The 19,327-nt window shown below is 41.3% G+C and overlaps 1 protein-coding gene across 1 annotated transcript in view; it reads left to right on the forward strand.

The window, feature by feature from the left end:
* Positions 1-19,327, forward strand: part of DNAH7 (dynein axonemal heavy chain 7) — a 4,771,155-nt gene that overhangs the window by 3,318,008 nt on the left and 1,433,820 nt on the right. The window contains exon 44 of the mRNA XM_044073696.1: positions 18,557-18,711. Coding sequence (XP_043929631.1) covers positions 18,557-18,711 — 155 coding nt within the window. The remainder of the gene's footprint in view (positions 1-18,556; positions 18,712-19,327) is intronic.

Here is a 19,327-nt window from a genome sequence, read left to right on the forward strand (position 1 = left end):
TACACCCAGAAGCCTGGACAAACATAACAAATGACACCTGGGTGTTAAACATAAATCTGATGTCAATCTTCTTTCATCCTTTACCTTTGGGTACTCGGTTCCAATCTTCGGAACTTGTTTGGCCATTATACAGCTCACACCAGCCAAAAACACTAAAACTAAGACTATACCCACAATACCCCTCTCCATATTACCTCAGATCTCGTTTGCAGCTCTTTTTGCAAGACAAGTCAGCCATTCCTCTCACAGCTAAGTACAATTTCTTTATATTTGACACTTTTTTCATCTCTTTTCTATCCTTTATATTTGTATTTATATTGTATTAGTTTCTACCCACCTTTTCTGGTTGAGTGAGTGCCTTTTCCCCATACCTTATGGTATTCTCTCTACCATCAGGGTTCCAGAGTTTCTTTCTATGGACAACCCTACCAGTGCTCCTGAAATAAGGCCCAATTGCTTACCTCTAGAAGCAGCTGGGGTAGACTTTCACTGCACTTGACAACTTGGCGACAAATAACGTCTGATACTTGGGTGCAGAAGTTTATTACCAGAGGTTACCATATCCCCTTCAATCTTTTCCCAATATCACAAAGAAAACTCCTGGATATGCCACTCAATCTGAGGGACCAAGCAGCCTTAAGAGATTCAAAAGCTGCTAGAAAAAAAGAGTCATCCAAGAAGTCCCACTAGACCAGACAGGATCCGAGTTTTACTCAGGGTTCTTTTTGGTGCCAAAAAAGATAAGGGACTTAAGACCAATTTTGGATCTGAGCCTTCTGAACAAGATTGTTCAGCAGACAAAATTCCATATGGTCATGGTTCATTCTGTACTTCCTTTCCCAGAAGAAATGATTGGATGTGCTCTATCGACCTTCAAGACGTGCATTGCCACATAAAAATGGACAAACACTCCAGGAGGTTTCTCCTCTTTTGGCTAGGAGCCAGTCATTTCCAGTTCAGAATGCTGTATCACCACAGCCTCCAGGGTGTTCACCAAGTTCATAGGTTGGTACTAGGCTATCAGCCCTAGGGCCTATACAAGCCTAGCCATAATAATTTCCTGGCTATTTCTTCCCACACTATTTATTTCCCTGGACCCCTGTCTAGCGGGGCAACTGACGAGATTCCCGGGGTGAATTTCCTTTCTCCCATCCAATTGTCAAGGTTCCTTTTGAAGACGGCCAAAGAGGCACTCTGCTTGACATGTATGGGCAATCTATTCCAGAGTCTGGGGAGTCTCTGAGTCAGGAACCTTTCCCTCCAGCATGTTTTGTTTATAGTGATGGCAAGGTTTAGATCCCTGGAGCATGTGACTCTGAGGGATTGGGATTTCTTTAAGTGTAGCATGTCCAACAGCTCTGGGTTTGACATGTCCTTGTATGTTAAGCAGAGATCGCCTCTGAGTAGACTATATGCGACAGAGTATAGCTGGAGTTTTTTAAGGCGGTCAGCATAGGGCATCTGTTTTATGCCTGTGATTCTTTTAGTGAGGTATTTCTGCGGCCTTTCCAGTTGATGCAGTTGTATTGAGAGGTACATACCAAACGGGGCGTTGTATTCTATAATGGGTCTAATAAGGGATGAGTACAGTGGGATGAAAAGCCCTTAGTGATGAGATGTGCCACATAGAAGGATTTCCTGTCTGTTGTGGCGATGTGGTTATTGAAGGTGAGACCACTGTCCACCTGTGTCCCTAAGTCTGTTATCACACTTTCGGTGTTTAGTGTACTGCCATCTATATGGTAATTCACGGGTACATGTTTTTTCCCAAAGGGGATTAACTATACATTTCTTGGCATTGAGCTTGAGCCCATGGTTCTGAAACCAAGCATCTGTTTCTGTAAGGCCCTTTTGTAGAGTATAGACATAATTTGGGGATTCAATAATGTCTCCCAGTTTGCAGTCATCTGCGAACTTTGTTAGCCAGAGTCCCTTAGTGTTGGCCTGTACTTCAGAGAAGTAGATGCCAAACAAGAGCAGTCCCAGGACTGAACCCTGAGGTACTCCACTTGTCACTTGTCTGGAGTTGGATTTGGAGTCGGCTACTTTTACAGTGTGGGTGCTATCAGTAGGCCAGTTAGTAACCCATTGGGTGACGTAGGGATTAATGCCCAGCTTAGTAAGTTTATCTATGATTCCAGAGTGGGGAATGGTGTCAAAGGCCTTGGCAAGGTCTAGATAGGCTGTGTGGACCACCTTACCCTTGTCCATGGCTCTGGAGACTGATTTGAAGAAGTCAATCAGATTCTGGAGACAAGATCAGCCCTTCATGAACCCAAACTGCGTGGGGTCCAGTGTTTGAAGGTTGCCAATGTCTTTGTTTATAAGTTCCATGATAACACGCTCCATGGCCTTGCAGATAAGGCTCGTCAGACTGATGGGATGGTAGTTTCCGGGATCCAAGGTAGATCCCCCCTTGTGGAGTGGGATAATTGTAGCTCTGTGCCACTCAGTGGGCATGAAACCTGAGGTGAGGCTATGATTAAACATGACACTTAGGTGAGGTGCCAGTTCATATTGTAGTTCATGTAGTACACAGCCAGGGATGTCATCTGTTCCCATGGATGCTGTATTCTTAGCTTTGGAGAGTGCATTTTTACCTGTGTGGCCGTTATTACCGGAATTTGGCAATCGTTCGGTATTGAGATGGGCCATTTAGGGGGTGAGAGGGGGTGAAGTTGGCACTGAATCGATCTGCCAGGATATTGGCAATATCCTTGGGATCAGTATATTTAATGCCATTCTGTTTTAGCTCAGAGTAGATCTGAGCATTGCCATTTAGATTCTTGACATAGTTATAGAATGCCTGGTTGTCTTTGGAATCTTTGGCAATTTTATTTTCATAACTAGCTTCGGTGGATTTTATGAGGGATCTCAGTTTCTTACTGAGGCTGGTAAGGGAGTTTTTTGCATCCTGGGATGTTCCTCTTTTCTGCAACAGTTTCTTCCTTTTGTTGTAAAGTTTGTTTATGGCAGGGGACCACCATATTGGCTTCCTTTTTTTTGGATGAGATCACCTTGGTTCTATTTGGGATGGCACAAAGTGTATGGTGGCAGATACAGCTGACTTGAGACTGCATGGATTCTTGGTGTTTCCTTATCTAGATGACTGGCTCATCACCGCTCCCACCAGTCATCTACTGCTGCAAGCATCAAACTTCATTCTGCACCTGTTCACTCATCTGGGTATTACAGTGAATCAAGAAAAATCTCAACTAACTCCCACTCAAGACCTACATTTCATAGGCGTCCATCTGAATACAATCTCTTGTGCAGCTTTAATTCCTCTTCACAGATTGCAGAAGATGAAATCCCAAATACAAGCCATTCTCTCCAGAGACAAAGTTCCTGCTCTTCTAGTCCTCCAAACTTTAGGGTCCATAGCAGCGACCCTTACCTTGGTTCCTCTAGCGAGTTTTCACATTAGGGTACTTCAGTGGCTCTTAGCTTCCCAATGGTCCATTCTAACACATCCAATGACCTACCCAATTCGTGTCATCAGTCACTGCAAGAAGGAAACTCTACCTTAACAAATGGAAGAGATTTTTGATTTGGGTCTGTGATAATGACCTCAATCCCTTCTCAGCACCAGTCAAGAAAGTTTTGGAATTTTTAGCTACCCTTTTTGATCAAAGAGCTTCTGCTTCCACAATCAAGGTTCAATTAGCGGCCATTTCTAACTTTCATAATGGCTTTGAGGACCATTCCCACTGCTTATGCAACATGTTCCTTAAAGTAGTCTTATGATTAAAACCTCAGTTTAAAGATCCTATAGCTCCATGGGATCTGACTTTGGTCTTACAATCTTTGGTGCTTCCCCCTTTGAACCAGCAGTGACTTGCCACCTAAAATTCCTCTCATAGAAAACTCTTTTTCTAACAGCAGTTACTTTTGCCAGAAGAATTTCTAAAATTCAAGCATTATGTTCAAAGCCCCCATATCTGTTTTTTCATAAGGGTAGAATTTCACTGAGAAACAACCCATCCTTTCTTCCTAAGGTGGTCTCAGAATCCAATATTAATCAAACTACTGAGTTGCCAATTTTCTTCCCCAGTTTTTCCCAACAAAGGTGAATATTGTTTACATTTGCTGGATGTTCACAGACAATTATGATTTTACCTCAGCAGGACTAAAGAATCTAGAAGATTGGACCAGTTATTTGTATCTTTTTCTGGTCCAACTCTGGGGAAATCTGTCTCAAAAGTTACTTTGTCTAAATGGCTAAGAGATTGTGTTACCTTCATATACAGTCACAACAACCTCAAGTTACCTGTGCCTGTGAGAGCACATTCCACCAGATCAATAGCCACGTCAGTTGTTTTCCACTCCAAGGTTTCCTTGGATGAAATATGTGCAGCTGCAGCATCGGCTACTCCACATACCTTTAACACTCATTACAGATTTTTTATCGTCTCCAGGAGAGGAGCATCCTTTGGTTCTATGGTTCTCAGGAATATCCTTCCATAAGGCCACCCAGGACCTAAAGTAGCTGGAGACTCTGTCCCAAAGGTCAAGGATGCATGAAGACCGACAGCATAAGATAAAGAAGTTATGCACTCACCATAAAGTTCCATCTCTGTTGTCGGTCTTCATTCATCCTTGACATCCCATCCTCCTTCCCCCTCCTGTAGACTTCCTGGAGGATCAAACGCTTGTCCTGGAAACTTGTTAGGTGTGACCTTAGACATGGCCTCTTCCTATTGTTATAGATTCCTCTGTCTTGCTGTGTGGCTGCAAATTTGATCTGAAGGAGTGTTGTGGGTAGAGTCTTACCTTGAGAGTTTTGGACTGGCACAAGCTGTATAATGACTGAGCTGGTTCTGAGAATCGGAACTGTGTACCCAAAGGTCAAAGATGAATGAAGATCGACAACACAGATGGAAGGTTATGGTGAGTACATAACTTCTTTTTTCCAGAGGTTCCCATATTCCCTTTTCCCTTCCTCCTCCAAGTTCCAGGTTGTATCTCCCCAGTGTGCTACCCAGTCAGAGACAGTGCCATTCTAGAAGTTCAAAATCTTCTAGACAAAAGAGTCATCCAACAGTCACACTAGGATGCAGAACTTACTCACACTTATTTTTGGTGCAAAAGAAGACAGAGCACCTTCGACCCATCTTAGATCCAAGCAGTTTGAATTTGTTCATAAAGAAGTCAAAGTTCCACATGGTTATGGTACAGTCCATTCTGCCGCTTCTGTGCAAGGACGACTGGATGTGCTCTGTAGATCTGCAGGACGCTTACTATCATATGAAAATAGGTGTTTCAGGAGATATCTGCGCTTTAGGCTAAGAGCCAGTCATTGCCAATTCAGAGCACTGCCCTTTGGCCTCACTACTGCCCCCCCGGGTGTTCACCAAATGCATGGCAGTGGTTGCAGCTCACCTCCGTCTGCAAGGATTCCAGGTGTTTTCTTACCTGGACAATTGGCTCCTAACGGCACCTACAAGGCATCAACTACTTCAGACTTTTCAGGTTTGTTGCACCTGCTCCATTATCTGAGAATCAGTGAGCACAGCGAAATCCAAGATGACTCCTGTACAGAACATCAAAATCATAGGAATGCAGTTGAACACAATCACACAGATAGCAGCCATACCACCCCAAGAGAATAAGATCCTTGAGACAGAAGGTTCAGCTTTTGCTAGACACCCTGACACTGCCAGCTCAACTGGTCCTCATGGCCTTAGGATCCATGTCAGCTGCCATTCTTCTAGTGCCCCTTGCCAGGTTCTTCATGCGAGTTCTCCAGTGGACCCTAGTGTTACAATGGTCTATTCGGTGCCATTCATTGTCAACCCCAGTCAGGCTAACTCTGATTTGCAGGCATCATCTACAATGGTGGATTATTACAGATGTCCTCAGTCTCAGAAGACCTTTCATTCTTCCCCCTTCTATGTCCATGGTGACCACGGATGCCTCGCTGTTGGAGTGGGGGGGGTCATTTTCAGGGAAAGATAGTCCAAGGCACATGATCCACGACAAAGACCAAATTGCACATAAATGTACTGGCGATGAGAGCGGTCCTTCTCACATTGCAAGCCTTTCAGGACTGCCTTCTTCTGAGGACAGTTGCAATTCTGACAGACAATATCTCAGCGGTTTGGTACATCAACAGGCAGACGGGGGAACCCGTTCATACCCATCGTACAGGGAGACCATGAGGGTTTGAGAATTGGTGACTTCTTCAAATTGCTTTCTCATTGCAACACGCATCCTGGGGGAGTCCAGTGTTCTGGCAGACAGACTGAGCAGACCAGTCTTAAGTACACACGAATGGTCCGTGAACCAGTCAGTAGCAAATCAACTATTCGGCCGTTGGGGCCAGCCTTGATGCAACCTTTTTGCATATCTCCTAAACAGCAACTGCAGCAAGTACTTCACTCTGATCCCCCCTTGGGAGGTCACCCAGGGATGCTGTAGTCCATGACTGGCCCACAGATCTCCAATATGCTTATCCTCCAATTCCTCTGATACCCAAAGTTCTACAGAAAGCCAGCAAGTTGGAGACCAATCTAATCCTCATTGCTTCTTACCGGCCTCATCAGGTATGGTTCCCCTTCCTGTGGTCTCACAGCAAATATCCTCCATGGATATTGGATCCCAGGCAGGCTCTGATTTCCCATACATTGGAACGCCAGATTTCCAATCTTTGATCCCTCAAATTGACTGCATGGTTTCTCCACTTCCAGTATTTCTATAAAAGTCCAGGCTAGCTTCCCTGGTCCAAGAAATTATTCTTGCTTCTCAGAAGTCTTCCAGCAAGAAAGTATATCATAATAAATGGAAGAGATTTTCTATTTGGGCTTCACAGGGGAATATTGACCCCTTTTCTGCTTCAGACCTGGACATCCTTATGTTTCTTAGCTCTCTTTTCGAGTACAAAGAGAGTTTTTCCACTGTAAAGTTGCAACTTGCATCTATCATGAATTTCCATGTGGGAAGGGCAATAGTTTTCCCTCTACTGTTTCCACTTCTAAACTTTGTCTGTTTTTTTATGAAAGGGGTTTTTCATCTCAGACTGCCAGTGAGATCCTTCTCCTCCTTGGAATCTTATCTTGGTACTTCAGGGACTTACCCAGAAATCATTTGAACCTGCTAGCTCATGTGAGTTAAAATTTTTATCTTGGAAGAGTGCTTTCCTAGTGGCCATTACATCATCTAGAAGAGTGTCAAAATTGCAAGCTCTGTCTTCTCAACTACCATATATAACTTTCTTCAGAGATAGGGTTTCACTTAGAACAAATCCATCCTTCATACCAAAGGTCGCTTCAGAGGCAAACATTAACCAGACTATTCACTTGTCTTTATTATTCCCTAATGACTCCAATAAAGGCAAATACATGTTGCATTCATTGGATGTACAAAAACAGTTACATTTTTACTTGCACAGGACTAAAGTTCACAGAAAATCTGAACAGTTGTTCATTGCTTCTTCTCCAAGTAGATTGTCAGGCTGTGTCCAAGATCACCGTAGCCAAATGGATTATGGATTGTATTTCTGCAGTTTATCTCAACAAAGCAAGCAACTCCCCTATCCAGTTAGAGCTCACTCTACCAGATCTATTTCTGCTTCGTCCACCTTCTCTGCAAGGACCCCTGTTGATGAAATTTGTGCCGCAGCTACTTGGTCCACAGCTCATACCTTTGTATTTCACTGCAGGTTAGACATTATTTCCAGAAACAACATTGATGGCTCCACGGTGCTGAGGCATATCCTTCCTTGAGGTCCTCCCAGGGTTTATGTAGCTAGGGACTCTGACCCATTCATGATGCATAATGAAATGGACAACATCAGATTAGAAATTATATACTTACTATAACCCGGCATTTGTCTTGTCCAGTTTCATTATGCATCACATCCCACCCTCCTTACCCCCTTTCTTTTACAGCGGAGATCGATCTAGAGGATAAGGGAACCCACTGGTTCCTAGTTTGGGCTCCGGTTAATTGCTTTCTTTGTCTAGTACTGTTGTTCTGACTATCTTTAGGAAGGGGCAGCAAACTCTATATGAGGGTTTGAAGAGGAGTGAGGCATTATGGGAGAGTGGAGAGTTTGAGACTCGAATCATACGTCTGAAAGAAATGGCCAAGTCGGATCTGAGGACAGATCAAAAGACCCATTTGTGATGAATAATGAAACTGGACAGCAAAGATGGCAAGTTATGCTAAGTACATAACTTCTATCTTCACCACATTCCAGTTCTCAAAGATTTCAAAAACCTATTTGCATTTTTCTACCTGGTTCACATTTTCAGTTTTCTGTTTTGGCATTTAGTTTATCTACATTTCCAAACATTTCTACAAAGTACCTGGCTCATGTTAAAGCCCATTGCAGGTAGCAGGTCATTTACATTTTCCCATCTTTAGACAATTGTCAGATTTTTGTAGATTCCTTCACAAGCTGTCAAGAATCTCTGGGTTCTTTTTGGGATGAAATGAATATCTTTTTACAGTCTTTCTTTTCAGATCACTTTGCTTTAAGTAAGTCATTTCCTAGATGTGTTAAAAAACTGAAATACCCAATTTTATGGAGTATTTATCAGTTTCCAGAAAAGTCATAACAAGGAACTGGAAAATGAATCTTCTCCCTCTTTTAGCAAATTTTCCAATATTATGAATGAAGTATGTTACCTGGAATTGTTGACTATTAAATTAAGGACTTATAGAATCATATCTACATACAACTCTTGGACAAAGCTAATGGAACTGTTAAACATATAATAGTTCAGTTGTTAATTACTAGAAATTCTTTGTACTTAGTTATATCGTAGATGCCTTTTGTAAATAGTTACCTGGTTTTTGGTTTTGGTTTTGTTTTTTGTTTTTTTTTGTCTTTTTGTTCTTCGGCTTATACATGTTATCTCACTTGTAATGTTATAATTGTTTTCATTCATTTAAACCAATAAAAAGAATTGGGGGAAAAAAAGAATATCTGCCTTAGATAATAAACTTTTTCCCAGTCTGGGATTTCAGATTAACAAAGAGAAATCCCTCATTCCTTTAGTCCTCCTCACAGAGTAGTGTTTCTGATTTGTCTTCTGGATACAACACTCATGGTCTTTCTTCCTTAAGACAAAATTAAGTGTTACAGGAGCAATTTCTGTTATTTTTTCATCCATACTCCACCATCTCTCAGATTATATCTCAAAACTCTTTGTTTCATAGCCTCCACTGTTGTCATGATGCCTTTGGTCAAACTTGACACAAAGAAAATTCAGTGGTATCTCCAGTTTGAACTCAGCACCAGCTCCTACCTATCATTTTAAATTCCACTGCTGGAGTTTATGAAAATGGAAGTGCTCTGGTGGGATGAATCAGTTGTCTCTTCACCCAGGACTTCCTTTCTCTCTTCCAGTCTCTACTCAGTCTGTAACCACAGATGCATCACACTTTGCTTGAAAGTCCTATGGTAATTGCTAGGAGTACAGAAACCAAATCAGTATAGGAGAAGAAGGAATATACAGCACAAGCTTGGAACCACAAAACAAGGATAAATATAGGCTGTATAATTTGTATATTTTTCTTGACAGAATATGTACAATTAGTGGAACAGTCTCAGCTAAAGCACATTCCTTTGTCCTCTGCTGAACCCTTCCACCAGTGTGACTTTCAGATGAGCATGCCATAAGTCTTAATCTCAGTTACCACTGATGGTAACTGATGTCAGGGAGTGGAGGATCCCAACATGGCATGCAAAAAATCCAGTACCGTGCCCCAACAATTTATTCTTGCCTAGAGTGGTCTAGTAAGGCAGCCAAATCTTTGGGAACTGGGTATGCTAGTAGTACTGTCTCCTTTATTTTAAAGTTAATGTTACTTTATTTAAGGTTCTTTCTTGCTGTGAAAAGGGACAAAGGAACATGAGAAAACATTCTGGACCTGTGCTTTCTGAGCAGACATCTCAGCATAAGGGCAATCAAGATGAACGTTGTTTAGTCAGATCTATCTCAGATGATCCAGGAAGCCTAGCTAGTTGCTAGATACTTATTGACGCATCCCAGTTTTTATGCCTTACAGGCATTTCTTCAGGTTTCAAGTGTGGAAACAACATTTTTAGTTTTAAGTCAATTGGAATTGAAACTAGGGTCTAACTCCAGCTATTATGGTTATCAGACTGATTTTTATCTTAAGTTCTACAGACGTTCTGAGCAATTTGAAGAAGATGATGTTGTCACCAGAATAAAGACTTTTTGAGTGTAGTCCTGAGTGCCTCAAAGAGGGAGAGCATTCCTAACTCAAGAAGAATAGGACATATGATAACATTTTTCCATTGGGCAGTTACACAAGCTTTCTCATCTGCAATGAATTTTCTGAAAGGATTGAGGCATTTATCAGCAAGCATAGTGAAGACACAGAATGCTAGGCCTCATGTGAAGAAACATCAGCAAGTCATGCATAATCTTTCCTTACTCACCATCATACCTCTCAACCTCTTAGTGTGAAAAATCTGGACAAAACCAAAAATAATGGGGGGTGGGGTGGGGGCAAGGCCCAAAAAATAGGGACATATTTTAAATATTGCTCTTATAAACATAGATAGTCACTAGAATAATAGATTATGCATTAGCATGCATTTTCGGAAAGATATGAAATCTGAAACTCAAATGTCTGTTATTATTTAGTGACTCCAATACTCTGTATACTGCCAGAAAGCCTCAAATGTCTTGATGAATAAACCAGAAATATGAGGTAAAAATCTGGTCATTCTGAAAAAATCTGGACATTTGAGAGCTATCCTCATCATCCATCCCAAGTCTTGGTGATAAATGTAGCCAGACTCCCCTTTTATGATGTCAAATAGTACACTGAAATAATGCTGCCAAATGTGTAATTGAGGCAAACAATTAGATGCCTCCACATCCGGCATGAAATGATCACCTATAAAATGTCTCAGTGATCAAACAAAGCAGTAAACTGAAAATGGTATAAGTAATTTGTTGTTAAAATGTAGAACTTTTTTTCTGCTCATTGTAAATGTCCCAACATATCCTTGTTTGGCTCATCTCTCGGTTATTCGAGCATATGCCGAATAAAAGGGCAAAAGATTCTCACAGATCAATGGATTAGTAAGTACCTATGAACCTATAATGTGGCTTTGACTCCCCTCTAATTTATAATACACAGTTCATTTGTTACTGAAGAAATAATGAAAATAATATGATCATGGCTTCAAGTACTCTTCTCAGCATGTATACTAATGATTATCTATAACTTGCATTGCCACCTATACCTAATTAAGTTGTTCTTAAAGGACCTGTTTGCTTCTCATTTGTCTTTATTTTATAAATTCAGTATATGAATTATTATGTATACTATCTCAAAATGGCTTTGCTAATGCACCCAGCACTTTTGATGTTCTTATGTTTGGTCTTTGGTAAAAAAAAATATGGCTTTCTGCTAATCTACCTACCTATGTTAAACAAGTAAACAAACAAATAATTAAATAATTAATATAATGAATGAATATGGACAAAATATAGGTTTGGGACTCCAGAGCTGTTAGCCTATACCCTAATGCTTACCCCTATACAAAGTAAGACAGAAACTGCTTTTATTCCTTAAGGCTTTCCAGCTGGATCTTTATGAATAAAGACACAGCAGAAATGGTGGTAGCATAGAAGTATATCCTTTTCTGCTGTTCAGAAAGTAGTACCACTGATACTACAGCTTGTGCACTTTTAACTGGGTAAGTGAAATGATCCTTTCTGGACAATGTTAGCCATCACCCAAAATAAGCAAAATTTTATGAAAGGATGTATGAGTTTTAAAGTATACATTTCCTTTTTCTGATTTTGCTCTAAGCATTAATTATTGAAACAAAAGCTTAATACAGAATATTTAGAAATGGTTACTCTCTTCTAAGTATTAATTCATAGAGCAGCAGGGCATTCTGCTTTTCTGCACATGAAAATGCTTTTGCGATTACAATGTACCCAAGATGTTTGCCTTTTTTTATTCTTTGTACATTGTGCAGATAGAGTATCTGAAATTCACCTCTTGTGATATATCGAGGGTCATAGGCAACACATAATTGTCAAACATGCTTTGTCCTTTGATTAATGTTTTAGATTTGTACAGTGACTGCAGAGCTGACAAACAGAATGTTGTCCTCTTCATTCTTCCTCACAGATGGGTTACAGATCCAATCCGGCCGCAATTTCCGGATTTCAGATTCCAATCTTGAGCTCCTCCCTCTTTTTATAATGCAACACACAACCTTTTTCAAACTGAGATCAGAGCTCTTATTTTTTTCCCCCTTTCTCTTGTGTGTTTGTTTGGGGACCTCTAAACAAAAAAAAGTAAGTAAGTAGTAGAGCACTCTGTCAGTATAGTGGAGTACAGAGTTTTGTATCTTCCTGGTCCTGTGCTGTGCTTGGGGCTGCTCTTTTCAAAGCCAGTTATAGCAGGGAGTTTGTCTTAACTGTCTAGCCTTGGAAGTATTGCTGGTCTTAGGGCTCAAACTTGTATTAACAGACCATTGCATATTAACAGACCATTGCACTCCAGGACCTCAGATCCTATGCCTCGGATCCGAGTTTTCCTACAGCCTCCTTCAGATCCTAAGTTCCCTTGAATCTGACAGGTTCGCTGTCTTGAGGCTAATGTTGTGGTGTGCAGAAGGTCATTGAGTTTTATGCTTTCAGATCTGACTAATGAGCACCTTACTAGCAGCCGTGGGATCTGGTGCTACCACTCTGAGATGACTTCCTTTGGATCTGGAGCACACCTCGGATCCAGAAAGTTGGTTATTTTCCTCCCCTAGCCTGAAACTGTCTTTCTCACCATACCTTCTAATCCATCAGTGCTGGATCCAGGACTTCTGAGCAGCTGTGGTTGTTTCAGACCTAAGACTCTATTCGGATCCGACGATCTTAGGGTTTGTGATGCTCTCTCAGAAAGTCCATGGGAGCATGAAGTGTGGACTGCCCTTTTTTCTGACAGATCTAGTGTCCACAGGCCTGGAGCTGTCAGAAGATTGGAAGGGTTTTCTGCTCTAGGATCTGAAGCCTTCGGATCTTAAGTGATTGCAGAGACAGCTGATCTGTCTTTAGATCCAGTGGCTTCAGACATGCGATTTTTAAATGAGGAGTTATGTACTTGCCCTCCTTTAGTATGTGTGTTGTCCTTCTTCGTTCTTCCTTGCAGATGGGTTGCAGATCCAAAGTTCGGATCCATGGCCCATCTGTGGGGAGAATGAGGAGGACAACATCATATAGGAAGGTTACACCCAGCTTCATCCCTACAATAAATATATATATTTATATATGGATTTACCATATTTTGTCAAAATGCTAAAACATTGAATGCCACTTCGTCGATGCTCACGATATTGAAGCTCCACTTCAACTCCCCAGAATTTCCCATGATAAGTAACCACTTACTCAAAAAATCGAAACCGTACCATCCATAATCCACCCAAGTGGTAGAGGCTATGCACCTCACAACCCCCCAATGTGGGGGACTGCTCACCCCCCCCAGCCCCCCTAGCTAAACATACCAACTCCGAGATCACACTACAGCTGGGAAAAGGACAAAACTGAATGTCCTGCACAACCAGTTACTTAGCATGGGAAAGTCTTCATAGTTCCTGAGTCAGTGAAATGGGGCTTTGATATTGTGTACATCGACGAAGTAGCATTCGATAATTTAGCATGTCGACAAAATCAGGTAGACCGATTTATATATATATATATATATATATATATGGATCTACCTGACAACATCGACACTTCACAACACCGACAACAACTTCACCGACACCACATAATCGACAGTTCACAAACACGACACCGCATACACTCGACACATCATAACAACAAACAAAACAAATCCCCTGTCCAAAACCCACACACACAACACAAGCACACCAAAATCCTCACAAACCAACACTAACCCTTACATACACAACTATCTACAACCCTAACCGAAACCCTAACCCTAAGGTCCGTCACTATCGCACACTCACCTAACCCGCGCCCTAACCCTAACTCACTTAACCCGCCCCTAACCCAAAAAATATCACTACTGCACCCTTACCTAACCCGCGCCCTAATCCTAACTCACTTATCCCACCCCTATCCCTACAGACCGTCAACATCGCACACTTACCTTACTCGCACCCTTACCTAACCCGCGCCCTAACCCTAACTCACTTATCCCACCCCTATCCCTACAGACCGTCAACATCGCACACTTACCTTACTCGGACCCTAACGTCCGTCACTACCGCATACTTACACATCCTTTCCCCATCTCAGTGTTCTCAGCGTCGGTGTTTTCCTCCGTCGGTCTTCTGACTTGTCGATCTTCTAAGTCGTTGTCGGTGTTGTGAAGTGTCGATGTTGTAAGGTAGATCCATATATATATATATATATATATATATATATATATATATTTTTTTTTTTATATATAGTTTGTTTGGGCTGCCTTATCTCAGTTACAGCTGAGTTGTCTCCAGATCAGAGATTTTAGGATCCAAAGGGTAGTGCATGGACGGGAGAAACTAGGTCCTTTCCTGGGTTCCATTTTTCTTGGGTCTGGAGTGATTAGCTAGCAGTGGACTTCCTCAGGATCTGGGAAACCCCTCGGACCCAGTGAATTTCTTCATTTTGGTTGACCTTGACTCTCAATGAGCATTAGGAGATTTAGTGCAGATAGGTAGCAACATACTTCCTGTTGTTCTATCTGCTTTCTAGATGCAAATAATTGTGTTTATACAATTGAGAGGTTGAATGGCTGCCTTCCTCCTCCTTTCACAGGAAAGCATGAATGGCTTGGGAGGGGGTCTTGCTGAAATCTGTGGGGGTAGCATTTGGGACCTGACCTCCAAACTTTGCTTTGATGGAATTACCCACCTCCCTTTTAATTACATCTAAGAAAATTCACACCTGGTTTGACACCTTTCTTTAGCTGATGCAGGCTGTCAGCTAACTGCTCTTTCCCAGGACCCTGTTCGTGAAAGTCACATCCTAAAAACCCTTCTTGCACCTTTCAGGAACATCAGAATTTGCGAGGGGTTTTGGCATGCTTGGCTATGTCTTAAAAGATCTTGTGCTCATTAGTCTTTTGTACTTCTATGAACTTATAAGCCTCACGTGTGAACCTTAGGGCTCTCTGCCCTGTCTTGACCCTAGGGAGATGCTCTCCCCTACTTTAGGTTCTGTTATGCTATTTCGTAGACGTGACATTTGGCATATAGGTTAAAATGATTCTTGGGTTGTTTCTCCCCCATTTAATACTAATCTATCAAAAAAAAAAAAGAAGAAAAGAAAGAGGGACTTTACAGGGGTTTCTCTTCCTGGCAGTGTTCCCTTCCTTGTTCCCTTCTGAAACGGGCATTTTAACTGGTTCTTTTTTGGGTGGTGATCTGCTGTACAGTACTGGAGATGATTTTTGAAATCCTGCTTGTTCCTTTTTCCCTTCTCATGCTCAGCACTATGGTTTTCTTTTTTGGGGCTGCGCAAGTCCTCACAGGGGCACCCCATGATGCATTGTTTACCAATGGCACACTTCTTCAGTACATAATACTTTCATAAGTTTGTTTCTGTGTTTTCTTATCAGTTGTGTAATTCATCATTGCCCCCCCCCCCAATGACCCTTTCCTCCTTAGGATGGCATCACATGGTTGCTCCTGTGCTGCTATTACAGCTAAGGACCGAGACCAAGTATGCTTCCTGTCAAATTCCATTCATATATGTGTTTACAGTAGGCCTTATCAGTATATGTGCTTAGAAAGTGATAACAGTCACTACTAGTTCAGAGCTCTTTCCATTTTTCACTCAGCTCAGCCCCCAGAGTGTTTACCTAATGCATGACACTGGTTGCAGTTCACCTGAGACTCTAAGGATCCTAGCAGCTCCATCTTTTGGTGACTGACTCTTCACTTGCCTTAACCAAGCAGCATCTGCTACACGCCTGGAATTACCTATTACTTTTTTTTAGATCCCAGATCCCTGCACATCACACAATAAAGCTGGCACATTTTAATCTCTTCCCAATACAGACTCCCTAAGCATCAGCTCCTTTTGGATACCATGGATCAGATAGTATCTTTGCCTCTTCATAGCTTCACACCATTAAGAATTCCAGTAAAGGAATTGCTGTCACTTATGTCTCCTCCAGCAATAGTAACCTTACATATTCTTAGCCCCATATCAATGGTCATATTGTTAGTCCTCCAACAAGGATTCTTATACAGGTCCTTCAGTGGGTTTTGGCAGGTTGTTGGTCCATTTCTTTCAGCCTCGGCCTGCTACTATAAGATTTTCTCAGTTTTGCAGATGTCATTTCTGCCAGCGGACCCAGCCAAGCTACCCCTCATCTAGTCCAGCCATTTCTCCTCCTCCTCCTCCTTAGACACAATGACCACAGCACCTCCAGCTGGGGTAGGAGGGCTGATCAGGTGATGTTATGTTTCCCGGAGGTCAAGTGACATTTCTATGTCCTAGGTATGGGAACAATCCCCTTTCCCTCTTTTCCAATGTCTAATGCTTTTCAGGGCACTTTCTCCCTAGGGACTGTTACAGTGCATACTAACAGTAGGTCACTAGTCTGGCATACCTACTAACCAGGGGAATCCGTTCTTACCTTTTTTGTGTAGAGGCCATGAGTATCTAGGAACGGGCATGTCACTGAACTTTTTTCTAATTGCATCACCTGTGCTGGCATTGTCCAGCGCTATGGCCAGTCTTCTCTGGTTCATCACATTTGGTTCCCTACCAAACTGTCTGAATCTGTTTTCATCTGTTGGGGCCAACTTCACTGTGACCTCTCTGCTTCTCCATTTAACAAGTGCAGCAGGTACTCTTCTTCTCTAAAATATCCACAATAGAGCCTGGTGCTTATTTTGGGTTTCCTCTCTCTCCCATCTGGGATCCAGTATCCAAGCCTTTACACTGTTTAGTTACTGCACTACTGTCTGCTTCAGTGATGGTACTACTAGCTACCTTTGTTCCTTCTGTTCATATTATTATGCTGGCCTTCCAGAAGACTCCTCCTAGGGGCACAAGGGAATAAATGTGGAAGTTTTTCCAGTAAAGGCATCAAAAAGATCTAATCCCATCTTCACGCCCTGCATTGCTGTTCCTCCTTTATCTCCACTCACTTTGGGAAGGGGCAAATTTCGTTTCCTTCTATGATAATTTTACAATTATCTGCTATACCTATTATCTTTCTGGTTATGTATCGCCTCCGTTCTCTATTACAGATTATGCAAGCCCTCATAAGAGAAAATTTTCTGCTCAGATCCCCTATAAAGATCCCGTTCCACCTTGGAATCTCAGGGTTAATCTGTAGGGGCTGACCCAGAAACTAATTAACCTACACTTGTCTTCCATGTTGCTTTACATTATTTGAATTATGATCGGGTGTCTCCCATATCAATTCTTCCTTTATGCCTACATTAGCCACAGGGTCTGGCATTGTTCTGTCCATTAAATTGTCGTTCTTTTGCTCAGTTTCTTCTAAGACATATTTATACATTTTTCTCTTTGTCATGCACAGATATCTGCCAACATTTGGTATATCTGTTCCTCCCCACTGAGGTCTAGTGGTTTCCAGTATTATCCTGACCAACCAGATTACTGACAATGTTTAGCTGGTTATACTAGAAACAGTCTAGAACTGTCTGGCCCTCCTAAAGACATTCTGCTAGCTCTACAGATATCGTATGCGATCTTCCTCCAAACTTCTACTGTTGATATCTGTGCTACAGCCACTTGATCTAAGACTTGTCACCTTGTGACACCTTTTGCAAGTGTACATTGTCTCCAGGAGTAGAGCTTTCTTCAATTGACAGTGCTCTGGCATATCCTTCCTTGAGGGCCTCCCAAGAATTATGTAGCTGGGGAATCTACCCATCTGTGAGGAAGAATGAAAAGGACAACATCATACTGAGGAGTTGCGTACTGACCATAACTTGGTATATGTGTTGTCCTTCTTCATTCTTCCTCACCTTCCCTTCCTGCCATCCCCCAGCTCACATTTCTGGAAGGATATCAGACATTCGGGAACCTTTAGTTCCTAAGTTTTTAGTCCTAATTCTTTATTTTCTATCCTGTACTTATAAATCAATAGACATAGGCAACAAGCTTGACCTGAGGACTTAGAGGTTTGTGTTGCATTATGGGAAGTGGGAAGAGATTGAGATTGAAATCTGAAGTCTGAAAAATGCATCTGAGTCGGATCCAAGGATCAGATCTGTAACCTATCTATGAGGACGAATGAAGAAGGACAACACATATACCAAGTTATGGTAAGTGCATAACTCCTCATTTTCCACTTGACTTCTCAAGCCAGTGCACTGGTTATTTTGGAGGTTTTATTTGATTTAAGTAAGCAGTCAAAACTTTAACTGACATTTTATCTTCTGTCCTTTAGAATGACTTTTCTTTCATGTGAAAAATTACCATTGCTTGCAGAAAAAAGCATATTTAGTTATTTATGATATTTTGAATTCTGTAGGCTAACAACTTTAACAAAATAAATGTACATGCTGTTAATAAAGAAAACTATGTAGATCGTATTTATTTCTTAATGTAATATTTTTCTTGTACAGAAATGCCAGGCGATGGCCTTTGATGATAGATCCACAGGGCCAAGCAAATAAATGGATTAAAAATATGGAAAAAGCAAACACCCTTCACATCATTAAACTGAGTGATGCTGACTTTGTAAGAACTCTGGAAAACTGCATTCAATTTGGTACACCTGGTAAGTGAACACAACTATTGTTTTTAAAAAGTATGGGGGGAGCACAGCATGCTGAAAACACAATTTGGTAAAGTAAAGGCAAATATATCTTGAGGAAGGTTTAGCAGCCTGTTGTGTTTCATGTTAAAATTATCAGTGACTAGGAAAACATATACCATTGCAACAGGACATTTATTTTCAGACCCCAACCTCTGGTTCCTAAATTAATATATAATTAACAGTTTATAAGAACATTGCATGACAGATATAGACAAGTATTTGGTCAAGCTATACATATTCATTTCTCATTGGTATCCTACTGTCTTAATCAAGTTTCCAGAATTATACAGCAGAATTTAAGTTTCCAGAATCAAACAGTAGAATTTAAATGACGCACTAAACCATTTAATTGACTTGTACTGCATGACATGCATGGCTATTATACTTGTCATATTGTTTTCTCATAAGTACTATAGTGTACACAAGCACTTCCTATATTTAACCTTTAAATAAATGCCCTCCCCCCACACACACACTAACCTAGGTGAAAAGCAGCAAAATAAAACAATGTATACTGTACTTTTTTTCTTGTTGAACTTTAACTGATTGATTGATTGACTTGTTGATTTTTTTTTAA

The sequence above is a fragment of the Protopterus annectens genome, chromosome 6.part0, assembly GCF_019279795.1.
Source record: "Protopterus annectens isolate FY-2018-M chromosome 6.part0, PAN1.0, whole genome shotgun sequence".
NCBI classification, from domain to species: Eukaryota; Metazoa; Chordata; order Ceratodontiformes; family Protopteridae; genus Protopterus; species Protopterus annectens.